Source organism: Oncorhynchus keta, chromosome 1 (assembly GCF_023373465.1).
Source record: "Oncorhynchus keta strain PuntledgeMale-10-30-2019 chromosome 1, Oket_V2, whole genome shotgun sequence".
Taxonomy (NCBI): domain Eukaryota; kingdom Metazoa; phylum Chordata; class Actinopteri; order Salmoniformes; family Salmonidae; genus Oncorhynchus; species Oncorhynchus keta.
Window position 1 is genome coordinate 42,866,027 of NC_068421.1, and position 22,662 is coordinate 42,888,688.

General features: G+C 44.3%; 2 protein-coding genes across 4 annotated transcripts in view; one reads left to right on the forward strand and one right to left on the reverse strand.

Moving 5' to 3' along the window:
- LOC118385747 (sodium channel subunit beta-4-like) overlaps positions 1 to 2,919 on the forward strand; it is a 25,554-nt gene extending 22,635 nt beyond the window's left edge. For both annotated transcript variants that reach the window (XM_035772956.2, XM_035772953.2), the window contains exon 6: positions 1 to 2,919. This exon is cut by the window's left edge and continues 2,335 nt beyond it. The gene's annotated coding sequence lies outside the window, so the exon portion shown is untranslated.
- Positions 2,920 to 3,086: 167 nt separating this feature from the next.
- tmprss4a (transmembrane serine protease 4a) lies at positions 3,087 to 21,573 on the reverse strand. Of its 2 annotated transcripts, none has more exons than XM_052525466.1 (13): positions 21,337 to 21,573; positions 11,038 to 11,092; positions 10,733 to 10,876; positions 10,248 to 10,400; positions 9,661 to 9,787; positions 9,330 to 9,449; positions 8,255 to 8,298; positions 5,921 to 6,083; positions 5,423 to 5,589; positions 4,921 to 5,016; positions 4,643 to 4,785; positions 4,275 to 4,424; positions 3,087 to 4,107 (listed from the first exon to the last, which is right to left on the reverse strand). In XM_052525466.1, the coding sequence occupies exons 3-13, from the start codon at positions 10,842 to 10,844 to the stop codon at positions 4,096 to 4,098; spliced, it is 1,287 nt and encodes a 428-aa protein (XP_052381426.1). In that variant the 5' UTR covers positions 10,845 to 10,876; positions 11,038 to 11,092; positions 21,337 to 21,573; the 3' UTR covers positions 3,087 to 4,095. The 2 variants fall into 2 exon arrangements, with proteins under 2 accessions (XP_052381426.1, XP_035628851.2); XM_035772958.2 differs by lacking the exon at positions 21,337 to 21,573 and adding an exon at positions 17,620 to 18,184.
- Positions 21,574 to 22,662: the final 1,089 nt, after the last annotated feature.

The following is a 22,662-nucleotide window of genomic DNA, read 5'->3' on the forward strand; positions in this document are numbered from 1 at the left end:
GTTTACTCATCTGAGATGGAAATGTAAATAGGCCCCTCCATTTCCTCTCCACACCTTCTCCTCGCCCTGAGATCATACAATGGGCAGGGGTTTTAGGGAGAGGGTGGTGCTGTAGACCTAGGAGGGGCATGGTAGGCACTTTACTAACATGGGGTATCCTCATCGACGTCTGGACTGTGGTGGACGTGAGGAATAGAGAGAGGTGTGCTAGGAGACTTTGCAGGTAGGGTTGACGGTTGCGCCGGGTTGACTGTAACCAGATTGTGTGTGGTGATAGCGAGATAACGGGTTTGAGACGGACAAGAGGTCTGTCCCGGCGTAATCCGTTCTCGAACCTCCCTCCTTCTATTCCCTCACCGCGTTGAGGTTGGCACCTTCGGAAAGGTCTTCCTTATCACCTGACCTGCAGTACCCTTTTTCCTTATGTTACCACAAGGGGCCCCGGTGACGTGGAGAGCCAGGGCACGCTGTCAGGCAGAGCACTGCCGTACCCATATCCCACGGTTGTGATTTTAATCCTATAGGACGAGTTGATGGATGCACTAGTGGCACTGGACTTACGTTTGCCAAGTAATGTCGTAGCTTTAGAGAGGCAGCAGATGGGATACAGCAACGACATTTCCGCGGGTCCTTGCAGAATCACGTATCACCTTGTTCACCATTTACCCGCCACCGTGGTTTCCATATTTCACTCGTACTTACCTATGTTTAATGGGCGGAGCGAGGTTGACAACTTGAATTTGCTATTGTGGTCGCGAAACAGCTCGTGAATCCACTCATGGATCTAGGATTTTGGGTAAGGTGGTGCGCTGTCTGTTCTATGCACGGATGTACCAACTGTTTGTGATTATGTGGTCCATGGTGGCTCTTCTGTCCATTGTGGTACCCCGTAGAAAACCAGAAACACAGAGTCGTGCACACACACACACACACACACACACACACACACACACACACACACACACACACACACACACACACACACACACACACACGCACGCACGCACGCACACACACACACACACACACAATATTGGTTCCATGTGAAGTCAGTGAACCGTTACTCCTTTGACATTGGAGGAAAAGCACCAAAGCCTGCCTCTTGGGAGAAAAGCAATACTGTTCAGTTGATCCTTGTCTGTCAGTGTCTTTGTATTATCAAGCCTCTGTTGGTGTATTCAGAAGGATCGTGTCGATGAAGAACAATGATCCGTAAGGCTAATTACTGCGTTTGTATCTTGTTTTTAGCAGATTCATTTTCCCTTCTGTAACTTCAATCAGATCTGAGAATGTCCAAAAGAATACCATCGGTATTTCATGTCTTGTGTGTTACTGAGTACGGAGTTATCGTTCCCTGTTTCAGTATCTCTAGAAGAACACCGTCTGTTCACGCCACAAGCTCTGAGCTCGACTGTGCGTGCCTGAGCTGCGGGGCGCAGCAGTGAGCATGCCCAGTGTAGTGCTGCTCTAGAGGCAGTCGCATAGCCGCAGCGATGCATTGTTATAACAGGATGGACTAAAAGCTGCGATCAGCTCAAGTCTGCATCGAACCGTGGCAGATCCGCACGACTCACCCTGAGAGCCAACGTCTCAGGCAGCACAGACTAACAGCATGGCTGGTAGTATTACGAGTACTGTTATAGCACAGTCTTATTAAGCCCCATTTGATACACTCTCATCAAACTTTTGCACAACCTTGAAATTCAACAAATGGCGTTATGTGACTGTTCTGCAGCTCAAAGAAAGAACACTCCACGTTTCTAACAAAGCATTGTAGATTACATTGCCACAGGGTATATTTATCCAATATAAAGATCGACAATGGCAGTCAGGGGACAGAAATAGATACATATCCACTCAGTCCTAACATTGTCTGCTTCGTATATAGTAGATGTAATAATCGTCTGATTTGATACTAATATGGGTCTCCTGCGGCCCCCTGCCGGAGCGACTCCTACTCACACTGCCAGGCCAAGAGTTTGTGAAGTCTGCTCTCTGCTTCCCACATTCCAGTGCAGAGAACACCCACTGTTTCAACCTGCAGTATACTGTACAGAACAGTACAGGTCCCCTGGCCAAACTGCATTCTAAAACTCATTTTCTATAGGCTCAGTTGTGCGCTGTTTTAGCCCACCAAGGCCAAGTGAAACAAACAAGCCAAAAAAAGAAGTATATATTTGAATCCTTATTACAATGGGTGTGCATGTGCATTTTGTAGCCAACTCAAGCTACCCACTGCACAGTTTACTCTATATTTAAATAGATGTGACTTTTACTCTGAGCTCACAGGTAGCCAGGTTACTGCTTGTTAGAATCACAACACACACCTATAGGTGTACACCGTTTTTACCCATCATCCTCTACTCCAAGGAGCTGTCCAGGGTTCTGAGGAGGGGCTGTTTTCACTCCCTCACTGGCCTCACCTCACAGTGTTTACTGCCTGTGGGTAGTAGTCGCCACACGGCCAGGCTCGAATGGACTCAAGTGGCAATATCATCCTAACTGATGACAAAGTGCACTACATTTGCTATTTGTTGTTGGGGTTTAACGAGTGCAGTACTTCCATGATGTCTTGCTTCATTGTAACGACCACTGTCAAGCCCAAGCTGAGTATGAGGGCTATAATGTGGCTCGTGCTGAAGAAAACAGCTCGCCCTCTTACCCACCAAAACATACTCACCCACTTACTGTGAGGCAGTCCATGACTGACCCAACTCAACTCCCTCGGTCTCCAACAAGACGCTTCGTTGAACTATAAAGTGAATGTGCAACTCCCCTTAATATGTCTCTGTAGTAATGTCCCACATACTCCCCTCTCATAACTATGCACCTCAATCGTTTTTTTCTCTCTGGATTGTAGAAAACAAGTACACACATATATATATATATATATATGAAATAAAGGTTTGCATAAAAGGAGTTATTGTCGTATTTGTGTCTGTCTGTTGCTGAGGCTGTGGAGTAAACTTCACTGTCACTACTGTCTTGTAACATCCCCATATAGCCAACTGGACGACTCAGGCTTTACACGTCATGAATACAGGGTTTCATCATTACAGTCACATACTTCCGAGACATCCAATTCCTCAACGTTCATCCCAATCCGATCATTTATTTAACACAGGCATCCCTTAAATAAAACATACCAACAACGTGTGCAATACAGACATTCTGATCCTACACAGACAACAGCTTCTGTGGCGTAATACAATATGTACAGATATACAAAGAAAGGAAATGTTCACAATGTCAACAACAACAAAATAAAACACACGTCATTAATTAGAACCTTGCAAATGTGCACATTGTAGGGATTATTCCAATTGCACACTGGAAGTCTATTGGCAGACCGTGAATAGGTCTGACCACCTGAAAGTGCACATGATGGGATTTACAGTACGGTATTTCGATGAGACTAATGACCCCTCCATTGACATATACTATGAAGAGAGGTTCACGTCACGTCACGTCACAGCACCCATACTCATTTAACATTTGGTAAAAATGCACATTTTCAACTGCATGGCACATATACTTTATCTACACATGTTTTCACGAAGACATTTCACCCACCCTTCTCGCAACCTCGTTGACAAAGAAAGACGGCAGAGGCACTTGGTGAGAGTCCTGTCTCAAGTGCTCGGCCATGTGAAAAGCCCAGGCTTCGTCCCAAATGGACCCCTATTCCCTTGACAGTGCATCACTTTCACCCGAGTGTTCTGATCAAAAGTCGTGCACTTTAAAAGACAATAGGGTGCCGTTTGGAACGCGGACCCAGACCGACCGTTTTACACTGCCACGTCAGTGGTCCCTGAGATACCTCAAAAAATGGCACAAGCCACTCAGTGAATAACCTGTTATAGTAAAGAAGGAGTGTAGTGTGTGTCCGTGTGTGTTTGCGTCCGTGCGCTTTTGTGCCTCTCTGAGTGTGCGGGCATGTGTGTGCGTGTTGGTTTGAGTTATGTATTGTTGTAGGGGTTTTAAAATTGCACTTTGAAGAGGATTCCTCTTCTATTCCCATGACAGAGCTCTACGTAGATCCGCTGAAATCGGGTAGCCCAACGCGATAGAGCCTCTTGGTCATGGTTTGAGGCTTCAAGGGTTTTTCTAGAAGAATAAGGTACACATGGTCAAACCATTACATTGTGTAAAACACACTATCAGTGCAGCAGCATATACCTCATCTAGACTTTACATAGAACAAAGTGCAAAGAAACACTATTGAAATGCACTAGCTCCTTGCCTCTCCTGTGTGAACAGACATATATACATACCTCCATGACAGTGTGGATCCAGTTGAGCATATCGTCCACGTTACAGTAGACCCCTGGTCGACCCTCTCTGGCACAGCCGATCCCCCAGCTCACCACCCCCACCAGCTGCCATCGTTCTGACAGGTACACAAGAGGACCACCACTGTCTCCCTACAACACATGACCCAACAATGGCATTAGGTACACCGGAATTACGCACTATACACATATGGCAACTGCCAAAGTTGAGGGTGGATACTCGACAGAGTGTCACAAGGTCTTCCTCCGTTTTGTTTTCTTACAGGACGAGTCGTTGAACGTTTTCACGCCAAAATCTTAGTCTTAGTCTCTCTTCTGTTTTTCCTCAAAGCGAACATTCCACTTCGTACCTGACATGCGTCCACTTTGCCCTTCAGGTAACCAGCGCAAAGCATCCTGGGCGTAATTGAGGAACCGTAGACAGTGGGACTGGAGCACTGAGCGCTGTCTATAAGGGGAAGGGTAGCCTTCTGGAGAACAGGAGACACTTTACCTGAGAGAGAAAAGGTGACAGAGGGATGAGAAGGAGAAGAGGAGAAAGTGACTACTAACACCTGGAGCATGTGTGCTTGTTGGATAGAGATGAAGAGGGTGATAGAAAGGCAAGTTTTGTTTGCTCTGTGCTCACCCTTCTCCTCCAGGTAGCCCCAGCCTGTCACCGTCATAGTGTCTCCTGCCTTCAGTCCCAGGTTCTTAGGGGGCAAACACACGGGCCGACGAGAGTCTAGTGGAGGAAACGGAACTTTAATGACATAAATCAAACACAGTCTACTCTCATTACAGTCTAAATATACAGTATTTCCCTAGAGGGATGTCCCATGCTGCAAGACTCATTGAAATTGACAGTTTGATAAATTGGCCACTAGAGGTCAGAATCTACCATGAATGCATTCTCTCTTCCTGGAATCGAACTGCTTTTACGAGTAGATATTTCCATGTCATTATGTACTGTTTTAGCATTCATTTTTGAGAGTGCTGGGAAATGTTCTTTGTGTTAAGTCAATTCAAAACAAGAATAGGTGGATGTGGGCTTTTGTTATGTCTAGCCTTTGAGAAACCAGGAACTGTCCAGCAAATTCAGTGCCACAGTCTGTGCGTTGCTAAAATGTCCCGTTGGGGAAGTGACATACTTCCTACGGTGATGGGTTTGGTCAGCCTCATCATGGCCAGGTCGTAGTCGTTGCGGGCTGCGTTGTATTGTCCGTTCAGTATGATCCTGTCTACATATGAGCCTCCCAGGGTGCCCATGTAAGTCCTCCCAGACACCACCTGCCAGCGACTCAGCTCTTTCTTACTACTGTAGGACCAGGAGAGGGAAGAGGTACAGGGGTTAACAGCAGGACCTCTGTCTCTAGATGCTTAAGCATAGTATACGATTGCTTACTTTAGGGGAGTTTCCACATTGGATGGTCAGAGTTAAATCGCACACATTCTAGGGTGTATGTGATTTTACATTTTTGTAATTTAGCAGACAGCAATTAGGTTTAAGTGCCTTGCTCAAGGGCACATCAACGCATTTTTCACCTAGTCGGGCTCAGGGATTCAAACCAGCAGCTTTCCGGTTACTGGCCCAACGCTCTTAACCGCTAGGCTACCTGCCACCCTATTGGGTGTCCAGTGGTACTGACCCAGGGAAGCAGTGTGCTGCTGTGACGACCCAGCGCGGTGACACCAGTGACCCTCCACAGGTGTGTTGTCCGTTCTGCTGCAGGCTCACCTGCCACGGCCACTCTTCTATAGATGCATCCACACCCCCCACGATACGGTCCGATCTCCCCCGCTCTCCACAGTCTGACACACACACAGGGGAAAGACAGTTTAGTAAAGAACAGAAGTTGCCTTGTATGCAAAGGTAGTTTGACGATAAAATGTAGAATTGGCAGTGGGGTAAAACGCTAATTAGACCTTTGGCAGTTAGCGTTGCTACCTGTTAGTTAAGTAACACACTCAATCTAGCACGGACCCTTTACAAAGTGGCTTGTTGCTTGGATCCTGTCATGTTTGCCTGCACTCTCCATCGCTGTCGGAGATGGAGATTGTAGTCCGAACCTATCTGACTGTCTCTGTGTGTCAGTCTTTCTGTTGCTATCTCTTGTATAACTCATTTCCTAGAGAACTTGGATGATGAATATCACTCAAGTCTTTTACCAATGATCAGTCGGGGGAAAGAGTGGGGTAGTCCAGTAGAGTGGGAGAGGAAGGTGACATAAAGTGCATTCGGAAAGTAATCAGACCCCTTGACTTTTTCCACATTTTGTTAGGCTAAATAGTTTATTTTCCTTATCAATCTACACACATTATCCCATAATGACAAAGCAAAAACAGTTAATTTTTTTTTACAAATGTATTACAAATAAAAAACAGAAATTTCACATTTACAGAAGTATTCAGCCCCTTTACTCAGTACTTTGTTGAAACACCATTGGCAGCGATTACAGCCTCGAGTCTTCTTGGGTATGACGATACAAGCTTGGTACACCTGTATTTGGGGAGTTTCTCCCATTCTTCACTGCATATTCTCTCAAGCTCTGTCAGATAAGATGGAGAGAATTGGTGCACAAATATTTTCAGGTCTCTCCAGAGATGTTTAATTGGGGTCAAGTCTGGGCTCTGGCTTGGCCACTCAAGGGCATTCAGAGACTTGTCCTGAAGCCACTCTTGCGTTGTCTTGGCTGTGTGCTTAGGGTTGTTGTCCTGTTGGACGGTGAACCTTCGCCCCAGTCTGAGGTCCTGAGAACTCAGATTTTCATCAAAGATCTCTCTGTATTTTGCTACGTTCATCTTTTCCTCAATCCTGACTGGTCTCCCGGTCCCCGCAGCTAAAAAACATCCCCACAGTATGATGCTGCCACTGCCATGCTTGACTGTAGGAATGGTGCCAGGTTTCCTCCAGACGTGTCGCTTGGCAATCAGTCCAAAGAGTTCTATCTTGGTTTCATCAGACCAGAGAATTGTTTTTCCATGGTCTGAGAGTCCTTCAGGTGCCTTCTGGTAAACTCCAAGAGGGCTATGATGGTCCTTTTACTAAGGAGTGGCTTCCATCTGGTCACTCTACCATAAAGGTCTGATTGGTGAAATGCTGCAGAGATTGTTGTCCTACTGGAAGGTTCTACCATCTCCACAGGGGAACTCTGGAGCTCTGTTAGAGTGACCATCGGCTTCTTGGTGATCTCTCTGACCAATGCCCTTCTCCCCTGATGTCTCAGTTTGTCCAGGTGGCCAGCTCCAGAAGAGTGTTGGTGGTTCCAATTTTATTCCATTTAAGAATGATGGAGCCAACTGTGTTCCTGGGGACCTTCAATGATGCAGACATTTTTTGGTACCCTTCCCCAGATCTGTGCCTCGACACAATCCTGCCTCGGAGCTCTACGGACAATTCCTTCAACCTTGTGGCTTGGTTTTTGCTCAGAAATGACTGTCAACTGTGGGACCTTATATAGACAGGTGTGTGTCTTTCCAAATCATGTCCAATCAATTGGATTTACCACAGGTGAAACAGGATGCACCTGAACTCCATTTTCAGTCTCTTAGCAAAGGCTCTGAATACTTATGTAAATAAGGTATTGTTTTTTATTTTCAATAAATGTGCAAAAATGTCTACAAACCTGTTTTCACTTTGTCGTTATAGAGTATTGTGTGTAGATTGTCGAGGAATTATTTTATTCAATCCATTTTAGAATACTGTTGTAACGCAGGGGTGGTCAACTCCAGTCCTCGAGGGCCTGAGAGGTGTCACTTTTTCTCCATCCCTAGCAAACACAGCCGATTAATCAAATTGCATTCTAAACTGAAGCTCACGATTTGGTGACTATTGTGTGAGCTGGGGCAAAACTGTGACACCAATTAGGCCCTCGAGGACAGGAATTGCCCACCCTTGCTGTAACGTGACATCAAGTCAAGGGGTCTGACTACTTTCCGAATGCACTGCAGTGTGAGGCTGGGCATCAGAGGCAGAGGCTTACCGGAGCAGGTCAGGGAGATCACGGATCCTGAGTTACACACCTGGCTGGAATCAAACAGAGAGGGGAATTCAACACACAGTACATACACACATCCCATGTGGTGTGCATAGAAACACATTCAAAACGCGATTACCAAACATCATAGGTCGACATTGAGACAGATTCCAGAGTTAATCTTCAGTGTTGGTTTAGTGTCAGTCAGACATCACAGACTCGTACTTATTGTTTCCTCTAATTACGGAGACAAGGACGGGAAAGAACAGAAACTCCTAAATGGTTTGTGTCAGAAAAACAGAGAGCATTGCACAGTCAGAAACACTCATCGAGAGAGAGAGAGAGAGAGAGAGAGAGAGAGAGAGAGAGAGAGAGAGAGAGAGAGAGAGATGACTGTAACGTGTACGCTGGGAGTTGGAGAGGGAGTATGCGTAACAATGACTCAGTTGTACGCGTCACAAGTAGAGAGAGAGACAAGAAAGGGAAGCAGAAGAAAAGAAAAAAAGAGGACCTGTTTTTCCAGTTCCTTTGGCTGTTTTAGAGTAAACAGACATGGTGGTGCCATCCAATCTGTCATGAGTGGCATTCATGCCTTCTATTTGGCATGTCACAACTGCCTGAGCCAAACGAGCCATCTTACTACAAACAGTGGCAGGGGGATGGGCGTGAACCAACAGAACCACTGCATAGTGAACAGTGTAACAGTGATGCAGGCATAGCTGCATGGTCAATGTAGTCATTGACTTTTAGTCACCTTTTATTTTACAAGGCAGTTCAATAAAGAACAAATGACTGTTTACAATTATGGCCCGGCGAAAATAAGACAAGTACCATAAGAGAAGTACAGACAGAAGTACCCAAAGTGGGGAACATTCATTTAGACCTGTTTCAATTCTCCATTTATTAAGATAATTATCCAACCGTATTTGATACCAAGGAACTGTGTATATTTGTACTGATTCCGTTCTCCTTTCTGTTGAAACTAAATCTCACAGCTGGAAAGTGTCCGAGTGAGCGTCAGAACACAGTAGAGTCACACCACGGTAACAGGCTCAATTACCACCCGTCTTCTAATGCTTACCGGTCAATGACAGTCTGGTAAATGGGGGTGGTTTCGGCTGCGACCCTGACCCCTGAGAACGGTCCTGTCTTCAGGGACGAGGACAAGTTCCTCACTGAGATGGTACTACTGACGGGTTTACTGTGGGAACGAGTGGAGACGGAGAGACATTTTAAAGACATTTAAGAGAAACTGAATATGTTAAGGGAGAAACTGTAGCTAAGCTGCTAGGTGAGCAGTGAGTGAGTGAGTGAGTGAGTGAGTGAGTGAGTGAGTGAGTGAGTGAGTGAGTGAGTGAGTGAGTGAGTGAGTGAGTGAGTGAGTGAGTGAGTGAGGTTGGGAGAAGACCCACGAGGTGTAGCCCAGCTGTTGACAGGCTTTCTCTGTGTGTTGCTGGGTCCAGTCCTCACTACACACACTCCTCCATCCTGTCCCGGCACTGTAGATCTGGAGAACACTCTGCTCAGAGACCAGACGCACTGCACAGAGAAATGGAGAGAGAGAGAGAGAGAGAGAGAGAGAGAGAGAGAGAGAGAGAGAGAGAGAGAGAGAGAGAGAGAGAGAGAGAGAGAGAGAGAAATAGAGAGAAATAGAGAGACAAAGAGAGACAAAGAGAGACAGAGACAAAGAGAGACAGAGACAAAGAGAGAGAGACAAAGAGAGACAAAGAGAGAGAGAGACAAAGAGAGAGAGAGAGAGAGAGAGTGAGTGAGTGAGTGAGTGAGTGAGTGAGTGAGTGAGTGAGTGAGTGAGTGAGTGAGTGAGTGAGTGAGTGAGTGAGTGAGTGAGAATAAGAATGAGAGGAAACATATAGAAGTGACACAGAGACAGATGTATAAAGATGTATAGATGGAGTGGTGTGTGTGTGAGTACCTGTCCGTGTGTGTGTGTGTACATGTATGCATGCTTGTGTGTCTGTGCATGTGTGTGTGTGTTTACCTGGGAAGGTAGTGTTGACCGTCATGTTGGTCACACAGGTGAGCTCGTCCTCTCCTCCTGAACAGTCCGCCATCCCATTACACGCTTTGTCCAGGGGAATGAACTTCACCGACCGGGAGCAGAAGAAGTACTTACTGTTGATCAGCTGTGCGACTGGGGACAGAATGGAAGGGTGGGGGGTGAAATGAGGAGAGAGTACAGAAGACAGATACAGGTTCTTGAAATAATATGGTTTGGCGACTGAAATGAAACATTCACGCTACTGTTTGATTGTGAATCATTGAGCATTTGCACAGAGGGGGTAAAGTACTAGTATGTCTTGTGTTAGCAAAAGTTGGGGAGAGGGTGCAGAGGTGGTCTTGAGTCCCAAACGGCACCCCATTCCCTACATATTGCACTACTTTTGACTGCGCTACTCTTGCACTACGTAGGGAACAGGGTGCCGTTTGGGATGCAGGTATGATAGGTGTTGAAGCTGGACTCACTGAAGTATCCAGCCGTGACCAAGATCCCCAGCACTACCAGTACCATCAACACGGTGATCAGGACCCTCTTCCTCGACGAGGACTTCCCTTTCTGGGAGTTCGACGCCGTCATGGGTTTTCTTTTCCGACCAGGCCGCACTACCACTGAGAGAGAGGAAGATAGAGACAGAGCAATCAGCATTTTGTAGCTATTTCAAACGTAGACACGTGCAACTAAAGCATAATTGGACAGTATGACATTGCATAGTATTCAGTATTTGTGCAATATCATTTCAAAATGTATCAATTCCACAACAATGGCTTACCTTGTTGTCTAAGATTTAATGGTCTATTGCTTTCTTCAGCGAGCCAGGTGTCAGTCTGGAGAGAGAGAGAGAGAGAGGACAGTGAATGAGACAAAGGGAATCTTACTGTGCTCAGTGCAGAATGTGTGATAAATGTGTACGAGTGTGAGGTTCTAGGGAAGGGGAGGCATGACAGATTGGACCAGGAGCACACACACGAAACACAGTGGTGCCTCCCATCACAAGGTTGTGTTTGACTGTCACTCCTAGTGCTGTGGGCGCAATTCCAAGGCCCGGTCCGACACACAGACAGAGACAGTCATATGACACAGGCTCAGGTGTGGCTCTCTGCTCTTTGTGTAGTTGCTCTGCGCTGTTCGACTCCACTCCATTTAGGGACAATCGATCTTAAATGGTGGAGCATGTTATATACGCACAGTAATATAATGAGTCAAGCTATAGATTACTTCATTCAAGTTATGCAATTGACAGCTCTGCCCCAGCTTTACTGTTCTCTAAATGACATTGTGTTCATGATTATAGAATTGTTCAGTTGTAGAGCAACGCAAGTACCTGCCATCATAGCTGTCATGAGTCATTACCCCGGTGGATGAAACCTGCTGACTGGTGAAACAACCTTCACGACGGTGAAAACAACAACATCCCAAAGTACCAATGACAGGCCTCTCAAGCAGTCTGTTAGGTATCTACAGTTACTGACTGTTTAGTCAGATCTCTCCAACTGGCGGCACAAATACTGTACAAATCTGTCACCAGACTAATACACTATGTGTAAAGTCTACGGTCTGTCACCTGGTCCTTCCTGACACGCTGAGCAACAGCGAACCCAAGTCCTGCTGAGACTGAGGCTGTCCTAATATGCCATCCCGCAGATACGGAGGGTCATACTGACGGAGGGACAAGGAAAGTGGTTGCTATAGGGAGGGACAGGGCTCTTAGTGGCTGGGTAAACACAGTGCTTACCTGCTGCTGGTCTTCTGTATTTACACTTCTGTGCTTTTGTTTACAGATTATACCATTAAACCCCAAATCCAAAAATACTTATTTTAGTTGTTTTAATGGTACAGTGGCTTGTGAAAGTATTCACCCCCTTGGCATTTTTCTTATTTTGTTGCCTTACAACCTGGAATTAAAATAGATTTTTGGGGGGTTGTATCATTTGATTTACACAACATGCCTACCACCACTTGCAGATGCAAAATATTTTTTTTGTGCGAAACAAACAAGAAATAAGACAAAAACAAACAGAAAACTTGAGCGTGCATAACTATTCACTCCCCCAATGTCAATACTTTGTAGATCCGCCTTTTGCAGTGATTACAGCTGCAAGTCTCTATAAGGTATGTCTCTATAAGCTTGGCACATCTAGCCACTGGGATTTTTGCCCATTCTTCAAGGCAATACTGCTCCAGCTCCTTCAAGTTGGATGAGTTCTGTTGGTGTACAGCAATCTTTAAGTCATACCACAGATTCTCAATAGGATTGAGGTCTGTGCTTTGACATGGCCATTCCAAGACATTTCAATGTTTCCCCTTAAACTGCTTGAGTGTTGCTTTAGCAGTATTCTTATTGTCATTGTCCTGCTGGGAAGGTGAACCTCCGTCCCAGTCTCAAATCTCTGGAAGACTGAAACTGAATTTCCCTGTATTTAGCGCCATTCATCCTTCCTTCAATTCTGACCAGTTTCCCAGTCCCTGCCAATGAAAAACCTCCCAAGAACATGCTTCACTATGGGGATGGTGTTCTCGGGGTGATGAGAGGTGTTGGGTTTTTCGCCAGACATAGTGTTTTCCTTGATGGCTAATAAGCTGACTTTTAGTCTCATCTGACCAGAGTACTGTCTTCCATATACATGCCTTTGGCGAACACCAAACATGTTTGCTTATTTTTTTCTGGTCACTCTTCTGTAAAGCCCAGCTCTGTGGAGTGTACGGCTTAAAGTGGTCCTATGGAAAGATACTCCAATCTCTGCTGTGGAGCTTTGCAGCTCCTTTAGGGTTATCTTTGGTCTCTTTGTTGCCTCGCTGATTAATGCGCTCCTTGCCTGGTCCATGAGTTTTGGTGGGTGGCCCTCTCTTGGAAGGTTTGTTGTGATGCCCTATTCTTTCCATTTTTTAATCATGGATTTAATGGTGCTCTATGGGATGTTCAAAGTTTCAGATATTGTTTTATAACCCAACCCAACCCTGATCTGTACTTCTCCACAACTTTGTCCCTGACCCGTTTGGAGAGCTCCCTTGGTCTTCATGGTGCCGCTTGCTTGGTGGTGCCCCTTGCTTAGTATTGTTGCAGACTATGGGGCCTTTCAGAACAGGTGTATATATATATATATATATATATATATATATATATATATATATATATATATATATGTTAAAAAAAGTTTGAAATATTCAATAAATGTCGTTGCACTTCATGATTGTGTCCCACTTGTTGTTGATTCTTCACAAAAAAATACAGTTTTATATCTTTCTGTTTGAAGCCTGAAATGTGGCAAAAGGTCGCAAAGTTCAAGGGGGCACTGTATATATATATATATATATTTTTTTTTAATTTAACCAGGCAAGTTTAAGAACAGATTCTTATTTTCAATGACGGCCTGGGAACTGTTAACTGCCTGTTCAGGGGCAGAACGACAGATTTGTACCTTGTCAGCTCGGGGTTTGAACTCGCAACCTTCCGGTTACTAGTCCAACGCTCTAACCACTATACGCTATATAGATCATGTGACACTTAGATTGCACATAGGTGGACTTTATTTAACTAATTATATGACTACTGAAGGTAAATGGTTGCACCAGTTCTTATTTAGGGGCTTCATAGCAAAGGGGTGTGAATACATATGCACGCACCACTTTTCCGTTTTACATTTTTTTCTGAATTTTTTTTAACAAGTTTTTTTTTCTTCACAAATTTGGACTATTTTGTGTATGTCCATTCCATGAAATCCAAATAAAAGTACATTTAAATTACAGGCTGTAATGAAACAAACTTAAAAAAATGCCAAGGGAGGTGAATCATTTTGTGCTGTATGTGTTGACATCAAGCAACATGGTAGTGAGCCATTCTCAAGTGGTATTAATATACAGCGTCCCCTATTTTCAGCAAAACAAAACAACCTCAACTTCGTAGAAAAAGAGAAGTCGGACATACATTGCGTTCAGAAACGTTACAGCCTTATTTGAAAATGGATAGAATTGTTTTCCCCCCTTATCAATCTACACACCCATAATGACAAAGCAAAAACAGGTTTTTAGAAATGTTTGCAAATGTATTAAAAATAAAAACTGAAATATTACATTTACAACATAAGTATACAGACAGTTTACTCAGTACTTTGTTGAAACACCTTTGGCAATGAATGCAGTCTTGAGTCTTCTTGGATATAACACTACAAGCTTGCCACACCTGTATTTGGGGAGTTTCTCCCATTCGTCTCTGCAGACATACTCAAGCTATGTCAGGTTAGATGGGGAGTGTCGCTGCAAAGCTATTTTCAGGTCTCTCCAGAGATGTTTGATCGGGTTTAAGTCCGGGATCTGGCTGGGCCACTCACCTGCGTTGTCTTGGCTGTGTGCTTAGGGTCATTGTCCTGTTGGAAAATGAACCTTCGCCCCAGTCTGAGGTCCTGTGAGCTCTGGACCAGGTTTTCATCAAAGATCCCTCTGTACTTTGCTCCGTTCATTTTTCTCTCGATCCTGACTAGTCTCCCAGTCCTGACCGCTAAAAAACATCCCCACAGCATGAGGCTGCCACCACCATGCTTCACCATAGGGATGGTGCCAATTTTCCTCCAATCTTGATTTCATCACACCAGAGAATATTGATTCTCATGATCTGAGAGTCCTTTAGGTGACTTCTGGCAAACTCCAAGCAGGCTGTCATGTGCCTTTCACCGAGGTGTGGCTTCCGTCTGGCCACTCTACCATAAAGGCCTAATTGGTGGAGTGCTGCAGATGGTTGTCCTACTGGAAGGTTCTCCCATCTCCACAGAGGAACTCTGGAGCTCTTTGATTGTGACCATCGCGTTCTTGGTCACTTCTCTGACCAAGGCCCTTCTCTCCCAATTTCTCAGTTTGGCCGGGTGGCCAGCTCCAGGAAGAGTCTTGTCGGTTCCAAACTTCATTATAGAATGATGGAGGCCACTGTGTTCTTGGGGACTTTCAATGCTGCAGACATTTTTTGGTACCCTTAACCAGATCTGTGCCACGACACAATCCTGTCTCGGAGCTCTACGTACAATTCCTTTGACCACATGGCTTGGTTTTTGCTCTGGCATGCACTGTCAACTTTGGGACCTTATATAGACAGGTTTGAGCTTTTTCAAATCATGTCCAATCAATTGAATTGACCACAGGTGGACTCCAATCAAGTTGTAGAAACATCTCAATGGTGATCAATGGAAACGGGAGGCACCTGAGCTCAATATAGAGTACCATAGCAAAAGGGTCTGAATACTTATGTAAGTAAGGTATTTCTCTTTTAAATGTTGTATACATTTGCAAACATTTCTAAAAACCTGTTTTTGCTTTGGCATTACGGGGTATTGTGTGTAGTTTGATGGAATTATTATTTATATAACAAAATGGGGGGGGGGGCTATGTGTGTCAGAGAGGCAGACACACTGTGCCTGACTGTAAGCATCCTATGGCAAAGCCTCAAATGAAGTAACTGCTAGACGTGGGTTTGCGTTCAATTTGCCTTGGAGTTCTTCCACATGTAACACAACAGTAAGACCAGAGATACACAAGTTTACCGAAAAAAAGCTCATTTCATATTGATATTTGATTGACATACTGTATAATCTTCCATTATGTAAACCTCATTTGGACGGCTACAGGGTATGGTACCAGTCTTTCAGTAAGGAAAATGCTTACTCATTTAGGAAAAGTGTTGAAAGACAACGGCAGATAAGTGAAAGAGATCGCTCCCGTACGATTAAGCATTAAACACAACACGGGATTGCATGCCTGTGCACACGGACCGCATGGAAATGTTGATTTGAATGACACACTCACACGCACAGAGACGTGCGAGTGTGTCATTCAACATCTTTTATGATTTGCATGAGTCATAGAGACGCTGCTGGTTGGTGGAACTCTGCACGTAGATGTACTGTAAACACAAACGTATCGAGGTGAACATCAGCAGGCTGTGTGACCAGGAAATATGGTCACAAAGAGTGAGCAGAAAGGAGAGAAAGAGGTGGGAGAAGAGGAGGGTGACTATGTGACTATACACATCTTGGAGCTGACAGCTGACTGCCCAGTACCAAACTTAACAGAAAAGCCTGCAAGGTTTCATCAAAGGTGACCAGCAATATACTGCGCATAGCAAACTATTGAAAACAGAGACTCCTAGTGATTTATAGACCACATATAAACTAGAGGTCACTAACTGCTGGCCCTTCTCTATTCATTTACTCAAATGTGTATCTTGAGGGATCGCCTACTTTGCAACACGATATCTAAAAGCACAACCGAAACCTGAATCAGACAATCTGCTGTATGTCAATGATGACCTCATTGCAAGAATTCAATTTGACAAACAGTTGGCATACACTTACAAGGTGTGGTGGAATAAAATCCCAGAGAGAGAGAAATATGCAGAGCGAGACAGAGACACACAGAGAGAGACAGAGAAATATGCAGAGAAAGACAGATATAAAGAGAGAGAGAGAGAGAGAAAACAAGAGCGAGAGAGAGGATAAGTTAAATATATAGAAGTGACATGTAGAAAGATGTATGCAGATGTACATGCTTGTGAGGGAGCAAGACAGAGGTGTGTTCAGGTAGTTTGGCCCATTTGGCCCATGCAGTAGAGTAAACACTGGGACTAGACCCAGTTTGCATTTGAGGAAGCACCTAGGGAAGCAGAGCTGGGCCACAGAAGGTTTCACTGATAAAATCACTTGGCATGTTTCACCTTGGCGTATTCAAAGGTGCTCTCTCTCCTTTGCGGATTGCATTTTAACGTGAGAGAGCAAGAAAGGCCTTTAGAGAAGTTACTTGTGAGTTTTAATCTCCAGCAACAAACACAGAGACACATTCATGCATACACACGCAAATGCACGCCAGTTCCGTACACGAACTGATCGCTGATCACTTAGTCTTTCTGGCACCAAGGCACATCGTCTTCCCTACGTCCTACGTAATGCTGCAGGCTGACCACAAAAACTACAGACGTGTACAATCCCAATGACCCGAATCTACGTCTATTTCACACATATCGATCTCACAAGAATCTAGACATTGTCAGAACAGTCGCCTCAAAATGAGACTTTAAAACTTCAACATGGCAATACTTTAAAATGCACTTGAGGATCGCTTTGCTTTGCAAGGGACTATTTGCATATATAACAATTGTTCGCTAAACACACGGACTGTACATTCATAGACAGGTACACATGGCCATGTCATCCCATATGTTTCGTTTTTCTCTAAAGTCTCACCCCTGTGAACCTGTAATCCACTACCGTACAAGTCCACAGTAAGAGCTGAGTGACAGGTGATCGATGCTACTCCACCAGGCGATTGGCCTGATCCCCTATCTTCACAGACGGTGGTCTCCATCTCTACTCACACTCATGGTGCTGAAGTCCCCTCTCAGCTGGCCCAGACTCACAGGTCACAGGGTACAGAGGATGCACTGCCCTTCGGTCTCTGGAGCGAGTAGAACTCCCTTCGACAGTCTCCCTTCCCCTTCGTCTTGTGCCTCCTCTCCCTCTACCTCCACAGTTTTACCTCTCACAACTCTGTCCCAGTCCGTATGGTTGTTCTCTCTTCCTTCTCTCTCTCTCTCTCTTTCTATCTTTCTCTCTCGCCCTCTCGAAACCCTGTTCTTTGTCCCTCAATTCACCGGCGGTGAAACTCGATCTGTCCTGCAGGCTGCCTAACTTGCCCTGCTGCTGTAAAAGTATGCTGCTGTATTAGCGACTGCCGGTGTGTTCCTGTGCGTATCCGTGCTGCTGTAAATCCACAGGGATTTGTTGTGAGTGACCCAGCCCCATGCCCGCCAAACAACACCAAACCATTATCTGTAATAGGACACCTTATGCCCTCCTCTCTCTGCATGTGTACTTCCTCTATCTCTCTCCTCACACAAACTAGCTCGACTGATCTGGTGGCGCTATCTCGCTCTTTTTCTGTTCCCCTATCTCTCGTCCATGAATGTATGAAAAAATGCACGCGCACAAATAAGCGCGGACACACAGGAGCAGACACACGCAGACGGGCAAAGACACACGCGCGCGTACACACGCGCACGCACACACTCAAACACCAGCACCTGGTGTGTGTAATGAGTCGCCTTCAGGTCAGGGCGTGGGCCAGTCCTGTCCTGTTGTTTTGACTGAATAATTAGGAGTCTGTAGAATCAGTCGTAGTTCCAGTCCGACGATGCTCTCTGAGCCAGAGGACATATGTCTCATAACCCAGGAATGCATACGTGATCACAATCATATTTTGGGACGGAGACTTGTTTTTTCTACTGTAACAAAAAAACTCCTCACTCGGGAATTTGGCAATCGTATTGCCACAAAAGCTTGATATAATATCCCTCCACCCCTCAGGCTAAGTGTGGCACAGGGGTGACATTTCTGGAAATGTTTTAATTGTGTCACTGGAGTAAATAATCGGTCCGTTTCCTTCTGGGTTCTCAATGTTTCCTTCCTTCCAGTCAATGGTCAACAATAGGTCCATTTTTCTTTGATGTCAACTAACAGCTTGCATACTCTAAGTGATTCATAACCCAATAACTTACTTCACTGTGAGCCCGACTGTTTCCTCATTGAACAATGCTAACAAAAGAAACTCTGACTTCAATACAGATCTGTGGATTTGTGGTCATGCTACACAAAAGCATCAAGGAGTCATACCTAAGGTTGACAATGTACCCAAGGGATCAACACAGTCAAAACCAGTCTATGTTCGTGCAAATTGCCTGGTTTACTTTTGCAGAACCTTTGTGGTCTCGCGTTTTCACGAGAGGTTATGTGAGAGTGAGCAAGAGAGAGGGACAGTTAGAGAGAGAGAGAGAGAGAGACAAAGAGAGGACAGGATTAAAGAGAATGGTCCTCTGTTGAGAACAGAAGCTGATTGTAATCCACGATGACCCACGGTGTGACCCCTGGCCCTCTCATCACACTACTGTTTTCCAACTTCAGAACAAGGAAGTAATGCAAGTGCAGAGCTTTCTATTGGTTTCAAAGTTCGCCTCCGTTAAAAATGAGCCCCGCCGAACCCAAATATCTTCTGAATAAGACGTTAATATGTAGATAACAAAACACTGTTCCATAGTACAGTACGATCGACGTGTCACCATGAACTGTTCATGTTATTGCCACCCAACTGTGATTTAAAAAAAAAGTTCAGACACGGAAATAAAGAGTCTGAATGGAGGGAGACAGAGACAGTGAGTGAGGGATGCAGAGCGAGAGAGAGTGTGAATTTGTGAATTTGAATCGTCTCCACAGCAATGACAGTGTCTGACGGTGTCAAACCAAAGAGGATTTGACCGTCAAAAATACCCAGTCAACATATAGGAGCTATCCAAACCAAATTAGCTGCTTGTGAGTGTTCCTGACCAGTGGATATTTGCATAGCTAAATTACAACAGACACAATTTCCACGAGGTCGATTCATGGGATTTGGACGGCATTTTACAAGTACACTATGTATGCATAGTCTGTACAAAATTGTCTGGGATTGGTTAAATATTATCCAGACTGACACTGCTGAACTAACGTTACCCTCAGGGCTCTATCTCTGTGTGGAGTGGTTTATTACGTTTGCTTTAGTGTCCCAATACCTAACCTTGAGTATCTCACAATCACTATATTTAAATCTTAGTGCAAGCTCAATCAAAATGGACATTGACCATCCCTCTTACCGAATATAATTTTGATCAATGTTCTCTCCTGACCTGGCGTGGCTTCTGTTACAGACACACCAAACATCATGAGGTTCTACAGCCATTGTTCACTCTCAACACTGTCATATAGAAATACAAAAAAGCCTGCACAAGCAATGGTGCCCCCACATAATTGCATCACATTAAAATGCACAATAATGCACAGCCTGGCCTCATAGACTAGACGTAACATAGTAAATGTAAATCTGGGACACTCAAATTAGTATGATATGTTACGTTTGGTATGGTTACACGAGACAGAAGGTTACTTAATGCAAAATCAAAAGTGGGGTGGTTGAACGGGGTGAATGGGTAGGTGTATAAGTAAACATCTAACAAACCAAATGTTTTGTATTCATCAAGGACAACTTTAGCATTTTAGCTAATTACCACTTTTAGCTACTTTGCAACTAACCCTTCCCCTAAAGCCTAACCTTAACAATTGAACCTAACTCCTAACCCTAACCTTAACCCTAACCTTAACATTAATCAGCCACACAAATTGGAATACGGAACATATCATACATTTTGTAAATTCGTAACGTTTATATGAATTGAAATTCATAAACTATTGAACGAATTGCAAATCGTAACATATCATACGAATTGTAATTGTAACATATCATACAAAATGGATGTACCGTATGTACCATACGAAACATAACATATCACAATAATTGGAGTATCCTGGATTTCATTTTACTATGTTACGTCAAGCCCTGAGTCCAGGTTGCAATACACAACAATACACAACACAACGTGGCTTATTGAACCTCATAGAGCCTATTGACGTACCGGTGCATCAATCTAAGTAACATAATCAAAAGATCCCCATCAAAATCTGTCAGTTTACGCTCTAAATATCTGCAATCTGTGGCAGCCTTCTGCATTTGCGTGGAAGGTGGCTGAGCTACAGCGGTGTTTGTCAGACCATGAGACGTCCCAAAAATGTGTCTTCTCACAAAAAACATCTGTAGTGTCCGGACGGTTTGGCCTACAGATTATTATGTCCATTCTATGGAAAAGGGGGACTGTCAATAACACGACCCCCACGAGTGTGAAGGTAACCGGTACTATATTAAAAAATAATAATGGAAGTATGAAGTTAGTTCTGTGCCTACCCCACTGTATATATATATTCCTTTCTTATATTTCCTAAATATTGGACAAACACGTCAAAACCTTATTCCTCATTATTTCTTTTTTGACTGTCTTTTATGAATGTGCTATTCAACGCATTTCTATGGGCTATATATTTAATAAAATACGTTTTGATAATTATTTGCATACCTACAATTCAAAAATCAAATAGCTAAATGATTTTAAAACAAGATGGTCATTCCACGGTTTAGAATCGTAAGAATTAAATGATCAAATTGTGTCACTTACATGAGGTTAACCAGATTACTATTGCCTGTCAGTCTTTCACCCTCGGTCCTAATCAGGTGGTCTCTGGTTGTTGGAGTCGGTGTTTGCCTGGTGGTCTTTAGGGGTCCACCTGGATCCGTTATAGTAGGACTGCAGAGGTAGAAGTGAGGCTTTGAATATGCTTGCATTTCTCCACACCTCCTCTGTCCCTTTGACTACAATGTTGAATATAACGTTTTTACATGCCAGAATCTACTCTCTCTTCCTGCTTCCTTCCCTCTCTCCTTGTTTGTGTTGCTCAAGCCTGTGTACCTAGGGAGAAACCTTCATTTTATGCCATCCCGCCTCTCTCTCTCTCTGTTAAAAAAAAAAAAAACATATTCAGACTCGTTTCTGGTCAGTGTGTTGTGTCCTCTCACTCTCACGTTACACACCACCTCCCGTCTGAGTGCTTGGAGGTTTTGGATATGAGGAAGCAGTTCAGGGAAAATCCTGCTCTGTGAGGAAGATTTCAAATGGAATTGGATCGATAACATTTTATTAAGTTGTCGAACATCAAGGTTAAAATAGATAACAGGCAGGTCATGCACGATGCTCATACTCTCTCTGTGAAGCTTTTTTTCTGCGCCACCTCAAGGTGTCCCCTCTATACACAGCGGTGTAGGTGTATGTAGTAAACGGTCAGACCCCTACCCCCGATACCAACACTATTGATCAGTAACTATGGGCTCAGAGATGGGAACACAGTCTCAATAGTCTCATTTAACAGTCGTCAGCTCTGTGTAAATGCTGTGTCGACAGTGCCTTGTCTTTTTTTTTTTACACATTTTGTTGTGTTACAGCCAGAATTTAAAATGTACTAAATGTAATAAAATACTGTCACAGGCCTAAATACAATACCGCATAATGTCAAAGTGGAATTCTGCCCCCCACAATTTTTTTTTTTTTTTTAAATAGTACAAAATGTAAAGCTGAAGTTTCTTGAGTCAATAAGTATTCAACCCCGTTGTTATGGCGACCCTAAATAAGTGCAGGAGTAAACATTTGCTTAACGAGCCACGAGATAAGTTGCACGGTGTCACACCCTGATCTGTTTGAACTGTCTTGTAGTTACCGCCATCCTCCTCCAGGTTTCGCCCATTTCCCCCATCTTCCACTGTGCATTTATACCTGTGTTTTATGTTTGTCTATTGCCAGTTTGTCTTGTCTCCTCAGGCTTACCAGCGGTTTTCCCGCACTACTGGTTTTTATCTCTAGTCCCTGTTTTCTAGTTTTCTGGGTTTTGACCATTTTCCCTGCCCTGACCCTGAGCCTGCTGTTCTGTACCTTGTGACACTGCCCTGGATT